The sequence below is a fragment of the Pristiophorus japonicus genome, chromosome 7, assembly GCF_044704955.1.
Source record: "Pristiophorus japonicus isolate sPriJap1 chromosome 7, sPriJap1.hap1, whole genome shotgun sequence".
Lineage (NCBI taxonomy): Eukaryota > Metazoa > Chordata > Chondrichthyes > Pristiophoridae > Pristiophorus > Pristiophorus japonicus.
The window spans coordinates 244,233,400-244,247,393 of NC_091983.1; the positions used below are offsets into that span (position 1 = coordinate 244,233,400).

At 45.8% G+C, this 13,994-nt stretch overlaps 1 protein-coding gene across 2 annotated transcripts in view; it reads right to left on the bottom strand.

Moving 5' to 3' along the window:
* Positions 1–13,994, bottom strand: part of LOC139267485 (dynein axonemal heavy chain 8-like) — a 2,569,686-nt gene that overhangs the window by 197,137 nt on the left and 2,358,555 nt on the right. For both annotated transcript variants that reach the window (XM_070885867.1, XM_070885866.1), the window contains 2 exons: positions 5,430–5,535; positions 1,166–1,418 (listed from right to left, as the gene is read on the bottom strand). In XM_070885867.1, the coding sequence (XP_070741968.1) occupies positions 1,166–1,418; positions 5,430–5,535 (359 nt within the window). The remainder of the gene's footprint in view (positions 1–1,165; positions 1,419–5,429; positions 5,536–13,994) is intronic.

A 13,994-nucleotide genomic window follows, 5' to 3' on the forward strand; every position in this document is an offset into this window, starting at 1 on the left:
TAGAGGAGCACAGATATCTCGGGGGGTTGTGGGGCTGGAGGAGATTACAGAGTTAGGGAGGGGAGAGGCCATGGAGGGATTTAAAAACAAAGATGAAAATTTTGAAATCGAGGCGTTGCTCAACCGGGAGTCAATGTCGGTCAGCGAGCACAGGGGTGATAGGTGAATGGAACTTGGTGCGAGTTAGGACACAGGCAGCTGAGTTTTGGAACTCAATTTACATTGATTGTAGGAGACCAGCCAAGAGTGCGTTGGAATAGTCAAGTCTAGAGATAACAAAGGAATGGATGAGGGCATCAGCAACGGATGAGCTGAGACAAGGGCGGAGACGGGTGATGTTACGGAGATAGAAATAGGCGGTCCTAGTTATGCCGTGGATATGTGGTCAGAAGCTAATTTCAGGGTCAAATATGACACCAAAGTTGCGAAGTGGTTCAGCTTCAGACAGATGTTGGGGAGTGGCTAGGGAATGGAGTTCGTGGCAGGGACTGAAAACAATGGCTTCGGTCTTCCCAGTATTTAATTGGAGAAAATTTCTGCTCATCCAGAACTGGATGTTGGACAAGCAGGCTGACAAATTAGAGCCCTTGCATGCGTTGAGAGAAGTGGTGGTGAGTTAGAGCTGGGTGTCATCAGCATACTTGTGGAAGCTGACACTGTGTTTTCGGATGACCAAGGGGAAGCGTGTAGATGAGAAATAGGAGGGGGCCAAGGATTGATCCTTGAGGGATGCCAGAGGTAACGATACGGGAGCGGGAAAAGAAGTTGAATTCTTTCATCCCTGGTTATAGTCTAGTAAATCTTTAGTGCATCCTCCATACATTTCCCAGTTTTGTGTCATCTGAAAACTTTGAAATTAGCCCTGTGTACCCAAGTCCAGGTCACTAATATAGTGGCCCCAACACCAAGCCCTGGGAGACACCACTGCATACTAACCTGCAGTCTGAAAAACAACCTTTCACTACTACCTTCTGCTTTCTGTCCCTTAGTCATTTTGTATCCATACAGCCACTGCTTCTTTCATCCCATGGGTTTCTATTTTGCTGACAAGTCTATTAATTGATTAGGTTTCTATCTGTAAACCCTTGCATTGCGATGTACCCCATTGCATTCCATTAGTTAATTTGAAGTCAATATTTCATCTATCACTTATTGAGAAGTATACCTGGACATGGAGAGGTCAAATAATTTCAGAAATTGTGCAAGTGAGGTCTGGTACATCTGGTTGACCATGCTCATTTCTGTGATGAGGAAGTACAGGATACTACCACGAGTGGCTGCAGGCCGGTATTCTTCCTGTGCAGTGTTAATCTTTATCTCTGTCTCCGCTGCCACATGCAGCTTCTCACTAACTTCAGTTGCTGTCAACTTTGTTATCCGCAGGACTCCAATCAGAGACTCATCCTCCACCAGTGAGCCTGAAAAAAAGTCCATTGAGCCGATCAAGACCTCATTCCTCAACACTATAATCCCAATTTATAAAGTATAAAGTAATTACAGTTGAGAAACAGGCCATTTGGCCCAACAGATCCATGCCGGTGTTTATGCTCCCCATGAGCCAGATCTTCTCCCCTCTCAGAAGATTTACAAAACTCAATGGGGGGTGAAATTCATTATCGGCCTGTTTGGGGGCGGTAACATCCGGGAGGCGCGAAACTTAGCGCCAGGCGCGGATGTCCGCTCCACTCGATAAATTCGGGTTACCCCACCCCGCAGCCCCCGAAAGGAAGTGGAGCAAGCACTCCACTTCCTCCCTGGGGCGATAACGGGACGGACGCCTCAGCAGCTCTGAGCACTTGGCTTCTTGGCGCTGCCACATCTGAGGGGCTCTTCCCTCAATTAAAGGGAACAGCCTAAACTGCCGGCTCTGCAAAAGAAAAAGGCACCTACCTGGACCACCGTGGAGCAGTGGTGCCATGCGATCACCGCGGCACTCAAGCAGAGTGCCGGGCTGAGCGATTACGGACAAGACCCCGCGAAGAAACCGTATCTCCAGCGGCGATGAAAAGGAAAGTTTTTTTTAAAACTCGGCCACCAACCATTTAATTTTCACCCCGCCAGCGGCAGGCCACCCATGAAGCGTTCACTGAATCTGTCGGTGTTATTGCCTGGGGAAGCAGCAGGGGGCAAAAGCCCTTTTCTGGGCCGGGGTGCTAATGGGACGAAGCGCACGGCGATGACGTCACGATCTCTGGGCGAAGGAGATCGGGGCGCATTGCCGCAGCACCGCCACTAAACTCCTGTCTAATATTGCAGGAATCATTGCCAGCATCGCACTCGCGGCGGTAACCCACCCGTGGGCGTTAACGGGAGGCGCAAACGCACCGAATTTCTCAATCAGTTTGATGCAGTCTTTAGGACAATAGTGAAAATTATTGACAGTAAGGGGGAGAAATTGAGCAACTTTGCGCCTCCCGATCATGCTCCCAGGGCGTGGTAATGAGTTTGCGACCAGGTGCGGTGATAACAGCGACTCCCACTAAATTCGGAGGGGGTTTGCAGCGGCGGTAACACATTGCGCCCCGCTCTGCTGCACCCGGTGATGCTGACATCATCACTGTGCACAGAAGGTGAAGAAGGCAAATGGTATGTTGGCCTTCATAGCTAGGGGATTTGAGTATAAGAGCAGGGAGGTCTTACTGCTGTTGTACAGGGCCTTGGTGAGGCTTCACCTGAAATATTGTGTTCAGTTTTGGTCTCCTAATCTGAGGAAGGACATTCTTGCTATTGAGGCAGTGCAGCAAAGGTTCACCAGACTGATTCCCGGGATGGCATGACTGACATATGAGGAGAGATTGGATCAACTGGCTTGTATCCACTGGAGTTTATAACGAATGCATCTGCTATAACTTCCGCCATTTTTTTTTAATACCCTAGGATCCATTTCATCAGGACCAGGGGACTTGTCTACCTTGAGTCCCATTAGCCTGTCCAGCACTACCCCCCTTGTGATAGTGATTATCTCAAGGTCCTCCCTTCCCACATTCCCGTGACCAGCAATTTTTGGCATGGTTTTTGTGTCTTCCACTGTGAAAACCGAAGCAAAATAATTGTTTAAGGTCTCAGCCATTTCCACATTTCCCATTATTAAATCCCCCTTCTCATCTTCTAAGGGACCAACATTTACTTTAGTCACTCTTTTCTGTTTTATATATCGGTAAAAGCTTTTACTATCTGTTTTTATGTTTTGCGCAAGTTTACTTTCGTAATCTATCTTTCCTTTCTTTATTGCTTTCTTAGTCATTCTTTGCTGTCGTTTAAAATTTTCCCAATCCTCTAGTTTCCCACTAACATTGGCCACCTTATACGCATCGGTTTTTGATTTGATACTCTCCTTTATTTCCTTGGTTATCCACGGCTGGTTATCCCTTCCCTTACTGCCCTTCTTTTTCACTGGAATATATTTTTGTTGAGCACTATGAAAGAGCTCCTTAAAAGTCCTCCACTGTTCCTCAATTGTGCCACCGTTTACTCTGTGTTTCCAGTCTACCTTAGCCAACTCTGCCCTCATCCCCTTTGTTTAAGCATAGTACTCTCGTTTGAGACACTACTTCCTCACCCTCAATCTGTATTACAAATTCAACCATACTGTGATCACTCATTCCGAGAGGATCTTTTACTTGGAGATCGTTTATTATTCCTGTCTCATTACACAGGACCAGATCTAAGATAGCTTGCTCCCTTTTAGGTTCTGTAACATACTGTTCGAAGAAACAATCCCATATGCATTCTATGAGTTCCTCCTCAAGGCTACCCCATGCGATTTGATTTGACCAATCAATATGTAGGTTAAAATCCCCCATGATTACTGCCGTTCCTTTTTCACATGCCTCCATTATTCCCTTGATTATTGCCCGCCCCACCGTGAAGTTATTATTTGGGGGCCTATAAACTACCCCCACCAGTGACTTTTTCCCATTACGATCTCTAATCTCCACCCACAATAATTCAACATTTTGTCCATTAGAGCCAATATCGTCTCTCACAACTGCCCTGATATCATCCTTTATTAACAGAGCTACCCCACCTCCTTTCCCTTCTGGTCTATCTTTCCGAATTGTCAGATACCCCTGTATGTTTAATTCCCAGTCTTGGCCACCCTGCAACCACGTTTCTGTAATGGCCACCAAATCATACCCATTTGTAATGATTTGTGACGTCAACTCATTTACTTTATTTTGAATGCTGTGTGCATTTAGGTAGAGTGTTTTAATACTAGTTTTTAATCCATGATTTTTAATTTTGACCGCTCCTGCAGCCACTTTATATTCATACATATTGTCCCTTCCTATCACCTTGTGGTTTACACTAACCCCAGTGCTACTCTGCTCTGTTGCCTCCTGCCTTTTGCATTCTTTCTTGGGGTCCTGTTCATCTGAGCTCTCACCCACTCCAACTCGCTCAGAGCCCTCTCCTGGGTTCCGAATACTCCTTGCATTGAGGCACCAAGCTTTCATGCGTGCTTTTTTATTTCACTTTGACCCTTTAGAATTTTGCTGTACAGTGGCCCTTTTTGTTTTTTGCCTTGGGTTTCTCTGCCCTCCACTTTTACTCATCTCCTTTCTGTCTTTTGCTTTTGTCTCCATTTTGTTTCCCTCTGTCTCCCTGCATTGGTTCCCATCCCCCTGCCATATTAATTTAACTCCTCCCCAACAGCACTTGCAAACACTCCCCCTAGGACATTGGTTCCGGTCCTGCCCAGGTGCAGACCGTCTGGTTTGTACTGGTCCCACCTCCCCCAGAACCGGTTCCAATACCCCAGGAATTTGAATCCCTCCCTGCTGCACCACTGCTCAAGCCACGTATTCATCTGAGCTATCCTGCAATTCCTCCTCTGACTAGCACGTGGCACTGGTAGCAATCCCAAGATTACTACTTTTGAGGTCTTACGTTTTAATTTAGCTTCTAGCTCCTTAAATTTGTCTCGTAGGACCTCATCCCTTTTTTTATCTATATCGTTGGTACCAATGTGCACCACGACAACTGGCTGTTCACCCTCCCTTTTCAGAGCTGGGATGAGCCAGTGTGAAGGATTGAAGGATGATTGCTTAATGCAAGTCACCTGAAATTTGATAGTGCTCTGGTGGTAACGCTCCTGTTGCGCCCCACTGTGGTTATTAGCGCTAGATTTACCGACCCCCTTCCTTCCTCAGGGTTCGAAAGCCAAATTTAGAAGAACTTCAGAATCCTTTGCGCCTGGTGTTAAATTTTCAAAATTTAAGAAGCTAACACCCTGAATTTCTCCCCCTATATTCTTTGAAGATATCAAGGTGCCTTTCCTTTGCCAGAGATGGGCTGGTATGGAGCTTCACATGATATTTTATTCAAATGAATGACTGTTTTTATCTGACTGGTGTGAAATATCAGCTGCAGGGACTGTGACAGTGTAAGCGATGAATATGTGAATGGTTAACCAGTGAAGTAGTTACCTTTGGTGGTGCTGAGCTTCATTAGCAGGTTATTCTCCAACTCCTTCATTTTACGCTTGTTAGCGGTGACTTCCTCTATCAGTTGCACACGCTCTGCTTCCAGCTCCTACAATTATCAGAGTTTTAAGATAGTGTGAAATAATTGCTCCAAATCAATGTGGGGAATAAAGGAAAATCTTACTGCAGGAAAAAATGTCAGAGCAAATGTAAGCTGGGAGGAAAAAGGAAAGGGTTTCGGTGAAGACGTATCCTTAGACCATTTAGCTAGCTATTCCGTTCATTGAAATTCTGTCCATTAACCATTTCTCCTGGGATTTGGGAGCAAACACCTGCCTTGTGTAAGTATAGGAAATACTCACATGAGGTACACTTGCTTTTGTAATTGGGAGAAAATACAGCAAACAGAGTCTATAGGTTGAGTCACTTTCCTGGATATGACTGAGTAGCTTACATCAGGCAGAGTCAGTATGGATTTATGAAGGGGAAGTCATGTTTGACAGATTTGCTAGAATTCTTTGAGGATGTAACGAACGGGGTGGATAAAGGGGAACCAGTGGATGTGGTGTATTTGGACTTCCAGAAGGCATTTGACAAGGTGCCACACAAAGGGTTACTACACAAGATAAAAGTTCACGGGGTTGGAGATAATATATTAGCATGGATAGAGGATTGGCTAACGAACAGAAAACAGAGAGTCGGGATAAATGGTTTATTCTCGGGTTGGCAATCAGTAACTCGTGAGGTGCCGCAGGGATCAGTGCTGGGATCCCAACTATTCACAATCTATATTAATGACTTGGAAGAAGGGATCGAGTGTAACGTAGCCAAGTTTGCTGACGATACAAAGATGGGAGGAAAGGCAATGTGTGAGGAGGACACAAAAAATCTGCAAAAGGACATAGACAGGCTAAGTGAGTGGATGAAAATTTGACAGATGGAGTATAATGTTGGAAAGTGTGAGGTCATGCACTTTGGCGCAAAAAAAAATCAAAGAACAGGATATTATTTAAATGGAGAAAGATTGCAAAGTGCTGCAGTACAGCGGGACCTGGGGGTTACTTGTGTATGAAACACAAAAGATTAGTATGCAGGTACAGCAAGTGATCAGGAAGGCCAATGGAAAGGGGATGGAGTATGAAAACAGGGTATTGGTGAGGCCACACCTGGAATACCTCGTGCAGTTTTAGTTTCCATATTTACGAAAGGATATACTTTCTTTGGAGGCAGTTCAGAGAAGGTTCACGAGATTGATTCCGGAGATAAGGGGGTTGACTTATGAGGAAAGGTTGAGTAGGTTGGGCCTCTACTCATTGGAATTCAGAAGAATGAGAGGTGATCTTATCAAAACGTATAATTTTATGAGGGGGCTTAACAAGGTAGATGCAGAGAGATGTCTCCACTGATAGGAGAGACTAGAACTAGAAGCATAATCTTAGAATAAGGGGCCGCCCATTTAAAACTGAGATGAGGAGAAATTTCTTCTCTCAGAGGGTTGTGGATCTGTGGAACTCGCTGCCTCAGAGAGCTGTGGAAGCTGGGACTGTGAATAAATTTAAGACAGAAATAGTTTCTTAAACGATAATGGAATAAGGGCTTATGGGGGGCGGGCAGGGAAGTGGACCTGAGTCCATGATCGGACCAGCCATGATCGTATTAAATGGCGGAGCAGGCTCGAGGGGCCGTATGGCCTAATCCTGTCCCTATTTCTTATGTTGTTATGTTCTTACCAAGAGGTTGTATTTCACCAGGCAGGATGTTGCTGATCTATACAGCTTCTTGCAACAGGACCTACTGTCTGCTGACCAAGGGGCCATTCTTTGCCCGTGGTTGTAAGGACACCAGTGCCTTTATCATTTTTGATTCAGGTTCCTTCCAGGCTGCTACAGGGGACATCACCTGAATGTCCCAGTCTGCAGTGTATAGCTGCATCGAGCAAGTCAATAATAGTTATTTGCCAGGCCCAACCAATGCATTATTTTTCCTATGGATACCGTCACTCAAACTGAGAGATCTCTTGGACTTACAGCAAATGGCTGGCTTCCCTTGTAACAGTCAACATGGCTTCATTAAAAGGAGGTCATGTCTTATAAATCTAATTGTATTTTTTGAAAAAGTTAAAAAGTTGGGGGGTTGAGGGAAGTCCAGTAAACATTATCTACTTCTAAGAACATAAGAACATCAGAAATAGGAGCAGGAGTAGGCCATACGACCCCTCGAGCCTGCTCCGCTATGTAATACGATCATGGCTGATCAGATCATGGACTCAGGTCCACTTCCCTGCCCACTCCCCATAACCCTTTAATCCCTTATCGGTTAAGAAACTGTCCTTCTCTGCCTTAAATTTATTCAACTTCCCGGCTTCCACAGCTCTCTGAGGCAGCGAATTCTGCTGATTGACAACCCTATAAAAACAGATAGCAAGAGTTTCTATAGGTATATAAAAAGGAAAAGAGTGGCTAAAGTAAATGTTGGTCCAGGGAATTAGTAATGGGGATCATGGAGATGGCAGAAACTCTGAACAAATATTTTGTATCAGTCTTTATGGTAGAGGACACGAATAACAGCCCAACAGTGGATAGTCAAGGGGCTATAGGCGGGGAGGAACTTAACACAATCACAATCACTCAGGTTGTACTCAGTAAGATAATGCGACTGAAGACAGATAAATCCCCTGGACCTATGGCTTGCATCCTAGGGTCTTAAGAGAAGTAACGGCAGGGATAGTGGATAGTGGTTGTAATTTACCGAAATTCCCTGGATTCTGGGGAGGTCCCAGCAGATTGGAAAACTGCAAATGTAAAAAAGGAGGCAGACAAAAAGCAGGAAACGATAGACCAGTTAGCCTAACATCTGTGGTTGGGAAAATGTTGTTGTCATTATTAAAGAAGCAGTAGCAGGACCTTTGGAAAAGCATAAATCAGTCAGGCATAGGCAACATGGATTTCTGAAGGGGAAGTCATGTTTGGTAAATTTGCTGGAATTCTTTAAGGATGTAACGAACAGGGTGGATAAAGGGGAACCAGTGGATGTGGTGTATTTGGACTTCCAGAAGGCATTTCACAAGGTGCCACATAAAAGGTTACTGCGCAAGATAAAAATTCACGGGGTTGGGGGTAATATATTAGCATGGACAGAGGATTGGCTAACGAACAGAAAACAGAGAGTTGGGATAAATGATTCATTCTCGGATTGGCAATCAGTAACTAGTGGGGTGCCGCAGGGATCAGTGCCGGGACCCCAACTATTCACAATCTATATTAACGACTTGGAAGAATGGACCGAGTGTAACGTAGCCAAGTTTGCTGATGATACAAAGATGGGAGGAAAGGCAATGTGTGAGGAGGGCACAAAAAATTTGCAAAAATACATAGACAGGCTAAGTGAGTGGGAAAAAAATTGGCAGATGGAGTATAATGTTGGAAAGTGTGAGGTCATGCACTTTGGCAGAAAAAAATCAAAGAGCAAGTTATTATTTAAATGGAAAAAGATTACAAAGTGCTGCAGTACAGCGGAATCTGGGGGTACTTGTGCATGAAACACAAAAGGTTAGTATGCAGGTACAGCAAGTGATCAGGAAGGCCAATAGAATCTTGGCCTTTATTGCAAAGGGGATAGAGTATAAAAGCAGGGAAGTATTGTTGCAGTTCTACAGGGTATTGGTGAGGTCACACCTGGAATACTGCATGCAGTTTTGGTTTCCATATTTATGAAAGGATATACTTGCTTTGGAAGCAGTTCAGAGAAGGTTCACTAAATTGATTTCAGAGATGAGGGGGTTGACTTATGAGGAAAGGTTGAGTAGGTTGGGCCTCTACTCATTGGAATTCAGAAAAGTGAGAGGTGATCTTATCGAAATGTATAAGATTATGAGGGGGCTTGCAAAGTGGATGCAGAGAGGATGTTTTTACTGATGGGGGAGGCTAGAACTAGAGGGCATAATCTTAGAATAAGGGACCGCCCATTTAAAACTGAGATGAGGAGGAATTTCTTCTCTCAGAGGGTTGTAAATCTGTGGAATTTGCTGCCTCAGAGAGCTGTGGAAGCTGGGGCATTGAATAAATTTAAGACAGAAATAGACAGTTTCTTAACCGATAAGGTAATAAGGGGTTATGGGGAGCGGACAGGGAAGTGGACCTGAGTCCATGATCAGATCAGCCATGATCTTATTAAATAGCGGAGCAGGCTCGAGGGGCCGCATGGCCGACTCCTACTCCGATTTCTTATGTTCTATGTGGAATAAATTCTTCCTCATCTTTGTTTCGAACCTCGTTATCGCCCCCTGGAGGTGCAGAACGGGAATTTCGGCCACTCTCTTCATTTGCACTTCCTGAACCCTTCATGATTTTCAAGACCAGTATCAAATCTCCTCTTAGCCTTTGTTCCAAGGAGAACAATCCCAGCTTCTCCAGATTATCCACGCAACTGTAATCCCTCATCCCTGGAACCATTCTAGCAAATATCTTCGACACCCTCTCCAAAGCCTTCACATCCTTTCTAAGTGTCCAGAATTGGATACAATACTCCACCTGGGGCCGAACTGGTCTTTTATATAGCTATACCATCAATGTTCCCGTTAATACTTTTGCGCTGTGATGATTTACACAAACATATTTTCTGCCTTCTGCACATGCGCGCTGTAACCGCAGCCATGCATGTGCAGTGCCCTATGGTGTTTCAGTTGCTGCCTGCACTGTGGGCCATGCAAGGGGAGAGATAGAAGATCAGAGGGGGAGAGAGGGGAGAACGGAGCGAGAGAGAGAGGGGATGTCAGAGAGAGAGAGAGAGGAGGTCGGAGCGACAGAGAGAGGGGAGATCAGAGGGGGAGATAGAGGAGTTCGGAGGGGGAAAGAGTGGAGATTGGAGGGGGAGAGACAGGCGGTCGGAGGAGGAGAGAGAGGAGATTGGAGCGAGAGAGAGAGATCAGAGGGGGAGAGAGAGATCAGAGGGGGAGAGAGAGGAGATTGGGGGGGAGAGAGAGATCAGAGGGAGAGAGAGAAGAGATTGGACAGGGAGAGAGAGGAGATTGGAGGGAAAGAGAGAGCGATCAGAGGGGGTGAGAGAGATCAGAGGGGGAGAGAGAGGAGATTGGACGGGGAGAGAGGAGATCAGAGGGAGAGAGAGAGATCACAGGGGGAGACAGAGGAGATCGGAGGGAGAGAGAGAGATCACAGGGGGAGAGAGAGATCATAGGGGGAGAGAGAGGAGATCGGAGGGAGAGAGAAAGATCACAGGGAGAGAGGGGAGGTTAGAGGGTTGAGAGAAGGTCAGGAACTCGGGGAGAGAGAAGGTCAGGACCTCGGGGGGAGAGAAGGTCAGGAACGTGGGGGGGTGGGTGGCTAAAAAGCACGGCGAGCACAGTGGAGATGGCGGAAGAACGCGACCCAGGTCTAAAGGCAGGGGGTGAGAGTAAAACGTGATTCAGATGGGAAAAAAAATCACTCTTCCACCCCACCCCGACTTCATTTACACCCACATCAGGAACTTGTCGGGGAGGGGTGGAGAGGAGGTCAGGAACTTGGGGGTGGGGGGTTGGCTCGGTGTGAGAAACTTGTTGTGGGGGTGGCAGGAACTTGTTTTGGGGGGAAAGGATCTGCTCTCTCTGTTTTCTGTCTGGAGCCTGGCAGTCAGAATGAATAGCTCAAATTACATATTGCAAAGTACTTAATTAGTTAGCCAGGCAGGATCTAATTATACAGGCAGCTCGTGCAGAGCACGGAGTGCAACAGCACAGAGTGGCATTTGTGAGTTTGGTAAGTGAGTGAGTTTGGGCAAGTGGGGGTGGCAGTTGCTGTTTTGTCTGGTTTTCCTATCAGTGCTGACACTAGAGCAGCTGATAAGGAGTGCGAGAATAGGAGACGGAGGCCCAGAGTCGAGCCCAACCAGTTGCAGACAAAGATAGAGGGGTGCAAAATTGAGAGGTGATGTCACAGCCAAGCTGGTAAGTGGTTGTATGTTCGACTGGTAAGTATAACTCTCTTTTAGACTGACTTTTAGATTGGTTTAATTGGCAGCGAACTACTAAGTAGCTGTTTGGTATTTAAGTAAATTTTAGTAAGTAAATTAATTTAAGGGTTAAGTCATGGCAGTAGAGCTCGGACCCGTGTCATGCTCCTCCTATGCTATGTGGAAATTCAGAGACGCTTCCAGTGTCCCTGGCTACTATGTGTGCGGGAAGTGTGTCCAGCTGCAGCTCCTGACAGACCGCATGACGGCACTGGAGCTGCGGATGGACACATTCTGGAGCATGCGCGATGCTGAGAATGTTGTGGATAGCACATTTAGTGAGTTGGTCACACCGCAGGTAAGGGTTAGGACAGATAGTGAATGGGTGACCAAGAGACAAGGCAAGAGCAGGAAGGTAGTGCAGGAGTCTCTTGCGGTCATCTCCCTCCAAAACAGATATACTATTTTGGATACTGTTGGGGGAGATGACTTACCAGGGGAAGGCACCAGCAGCCAAGTTCACGGCACTGTGGGTGGCTCTGCTGCACAGAAGGGTGGGAAAAAGAGTGGGAGAGCTATAGTGATAGGGGACTCTATTGTAAGGGGAATAGATAGGAGTTTCTGCGGCCGCAACCGAGACTCCAGGATGGTATGTTGCCTCCCTGGTGCAAGGATGTCTCGGAGCAGCTGCAGAGCATTGTGGAGAGGGAGGGTGAACAGCCAGTTGTCATGGTACATGTAGGTACCAACGATATAGGTAAGAAGCGGGAAGAGGTCCTACAAGCTGAATTTAGGGAGCTAGGAGTTAAATTAAAAAGTAAGACCTCAAAGGTAGTAATCTCTGGATTGCTACCAGTGCCACGTGCTAATCAGAGTAGAGGGAGCAGGATAGTTAGAATAAATATGTGGCTTGAGCAGTGGTGCAAGAGGGAGGGATTCAAATTCCTGGGACATTGGAACCAGTTCTGAGGGAAGTGGGACCTGTACAAAAGTGACGGTCCACACTTGGGCAGGACTTGAACTGATGTCCTGGGGGTAATATTTGCTAATGCAGTTCGTGAGTGTTTAAACTAATATGGCAGGGGGATGGGAACCTATGCAGCGAGATAGGGCGAAGTAATATGGAGTCAGAAACAGATGGTAGAAAGGTAAAAAGCAATAGTGGAAGGCCGAGTAAACAAAGGCAAAAAACAAAAAGGGCCACACTACATCATAATTCTAAAAGGACAAAGGGTGTTAAAAAAACAAGCCTGAAGGCTTTGTGTCTTAATGCAAGGAGTATCCGTAATAAGGTGGATGAATTATCTGTGCAAATAGATGTTAACAGATATGATGTGATTGGGATTACAGAGACGTGGCTCCAGGATGATCAGGGCTGGGAACTCAACATCCATGGGTATTCAACATTCAGGAAGGATAGAATAAAAGGAAAAGGAGGTGGGGTAGCATTGCTGGTTAAAGAGGAGATTAATGCAATAGTTAGGAAGGACATTAGCTTGGATGATGTGGAATCTATATGGGTGAGCTGCAGAACACCAAAGGGCAAAAAACATTAGTGGGAGTTGTGTACAGACCTCCAAACAGTAGTAGTGATGTTGGGGACAGCATAAAACAGGAAATTAGGGGTGCATGCAATAAAGGTGTAGCAGTTATTATGGGTGACTTTAATATGCATATAGATTGGGCTAAGCAAACTGGAAGCAATATGGTGGAGGAGGATTTCCTGGAGTGCATAAGGGATGGTTTTCTCGACCAATAGATCGAGGAACCAACTAAGGGGGAGGCCATCTTAGACTGGGTGTTGTGTAATGAGAGAGGATTAATTAGCAATCTTGTTGTGCGAAGCCGCTTGGGAAAGAGTGACCATAATATGGTGGAATTCTACATTAGGATGGAGAATTAAACAGTTAATTCAGAGACCATGGTCCAGAACTTAAAGAAGGGTAACTTTGAAGGTATGAGGCGTGAATTGGCTGGGATAGATTGGCGAATGATACTTAAGGGGTTGACTGTGGATGGGCAATGGCAGACATTTAGAGACCGCATGGATGAATTACAACAATTGTACATCCCTGTCTGGTGTAAAAATAAAAAAGGGAAGGTGGCTCAACCGTGGCTATCAAGTGAAATCAGGGATAGTATTAAAGCCAAGGAAGTGGCATACAAATTGGCCAGAAGTAGCAGTGAACCTGGGGACTGGGAGAAATTTAGAACTCAGCAGAGGAGGACAAAGGGTTTGATTAGGGCAGGGAAAACAGAGTACGAGAGGAAGCTTGCAGGGAACATTAAGATGGACTGCAAAAGTTTCTATCGATATGTAAAGAGAAAAAGGTTAGTAAAGACAATGTATGTCCCCTGCAGTCAGAATCAGGGGAAGTCATAACGGGGAACAAAGAAATGGTAGACCAATTGAACAAGTACTTTGGTTCGGTATTCACTAATGAGGACACAAACAACCTTCCGGATATAAAAGGGGTCAGAGGGTCTAGTAAGAAGGAGGAACTCAGGGAAATCCTTATTAGTCGGGAAATTGTGTTGGGGAAATTGATGGGATTGAAGGCCGATAAATCCCCAGGGCCTGATGGACTGCATCCCAGAGTACTTAAGGAGGTGGCCTTGGAA